Source organism: Myotis daubentonii, chromosome 3 (genome assembly GCF_963259705.1).
Source record: "Myotis daubentonii chromosome 3, mMyoDau2.1, whole genome shotgun sequence".
NCBI classification, from domain to species: domain Eukaryota; kingdom Metazoa; phylum Chordata; class Mammalia; order Chiroptera; family Vespertilionidae; genus Myotis; species Myotis daubentonii.
The window spans coordinates 124,718,255-124,719,964 of record NC_081842.1 but is presented as its reverse complement, the minus strand read 5'-3'; the positions used below and the strand labels follow the sequence as shown (position 1 = coordinate 124,719,964).

Sequence of the window (1,710 nt, the reverse complement as noted above, 5' to 3'; positions counted from 1 at the left end):
AGACAAGTGGGCTTATCTCAAGAATTCAAGGATGGTTCAATATTAGGAAATCTATTAATATTATTTACCATATAAAAATGTCAAAATAAAAAAAAGTATATGATCTCCATAGATAACTAAAGTTTTATAAAATCAAATAACCAAAATCCATCCTTGTATTTAAAAGCAACAATTGATGAGGAGATGAATTCTTTGGTAATAACATTTTTAAAAAATTCAGAAACAAAAAAAGAAAGATGTCCTTTATCATCACTTTTATTTAGAATTGTTCTACAGATACTAGAAATTCAATTAGAGAATAAAAAAGAAATTAAAATTAGAAAATTAAAAATAAAATAATTATTATTTGCAGATGATATTGTTATTTTACTAAGAAATCTAACAGCTGATCTAAAGTTATTACAAATAATAGCTAAAAATGGCTGAGTAGAAATTTCTATAATAAGTACATTTTAAAAAACATGATGAGGCTCTCTGACCATGATATGGCACTGCGCGGTCCTTGCGGGGACGCTGCTCGCCTGGAGCGGGAGTGGCTTGGCTGGTCGGCTCGGCAGGGCGGCCTCGAGGATGGGCAACAGCACATCGTGGACTTGGGGGAAGCCGGCAGCTGCTCCCATGAATCAGATCCAGGAAACCATTTCTGACAACTGTGTGGTGATTTACTCAAAAACATCTTGTTCCTACTGCAACATGGCAAAGAAGCTTTTTCACAACATGAGCATAAACTACAAAGCGGTGGAACTGGACCTGCTTGAATATGGAAACCAGTTTCAAGACGCGCTTTCCAAGACAACTAGCGAGAGAACCATGCCAAGGATACTTGTCAATGGGACTTTTATTGGAGGTGCCACCGACACCCACAGGCTCCACCAGGAAGGGAAACTGCTTCCACTGGCTCATCAGTGTTATTTGAAAAAAAGCAAGAAGCATTTTGGTGACAGTGTTTGAGGCTGTCTAACTATGTGAACAATCCTCATGAAAACTTTAAAATAATGACCAATAAATCACTGTGGAAACCTCAAAAAAAAAAAACCCCATAATGAAATAAAAGTTACCATTTGTGAAAGTAATAAAAAATACCAGAAATATAATAAATAAGAAATTTCTAAGACTGGAATGTCACTGACAGATAAAAATAGAGACTTGAACAAAAAAATATATTTTCCCCTAAATCCAAATATCCATTTAACATGACCCAATAAATACCAAGATGATAGTTTGTACTAAATAAATTAATTTTTTAAATTATTGTAAAAAAACAAACATAGCCAAGAATTTTATCAATGAGAACTAAGCACTACTTGACATCAAAACTATTATGTAGTTATAATATGGATTATGAATATAGAGATTAGAAAAGCAGAATAGATTACCCAAAAACAGGCCAAAATAATTACAGGAATATAGTATTTCAGATCAGTGGAGAAAAGATGAATTATTCACTAGCAAACAACTAGACAATAATTTGTTAAAACAATAAAGTTGGATTTCTATCTTACATGTCATACCAAAATAATGTCCAGGCAAATTAAAGATTTAAATATGAAAAATAAATTGAAACAAGAAAGCACTAGGAAAAAAAATCCCATAGGACTTAAAAAAATAATATCATGATAAAGAAGTCTGTTTTATGTTTTACATAAACCCAGAGTGACATCAGCATCATGGCAGTGTGAGAGGACCTTCATATCGCTCCCTTTAAAGTTA

General features: G+C 32.8%; 1 protein-coding gene across 1 annotated transcript; it reads left to right on the top strand.

Annotated features, from left to right (window-relative positions):
- Positions 1 to 475: 475 nt before the first annotated feature.
- Positions 476 to 1,025, top strand: LOC132229386 (glutaredoxin-2, mitochondrial-like). Its single transcript, XM_059686050.1, has one exon. It carries the CDS (start codon positions 481 to 483, stop codon positions 949 to 951), a length of 471 nt encoding a protein of 156 aa, XP_059542033.1. The 5' UTR covers positions 476 to 480; the 3' UTR covers positions 952 to 1,025.
- Positions 1,026 to 1,710: the final 685 nt, after the last annotated feature.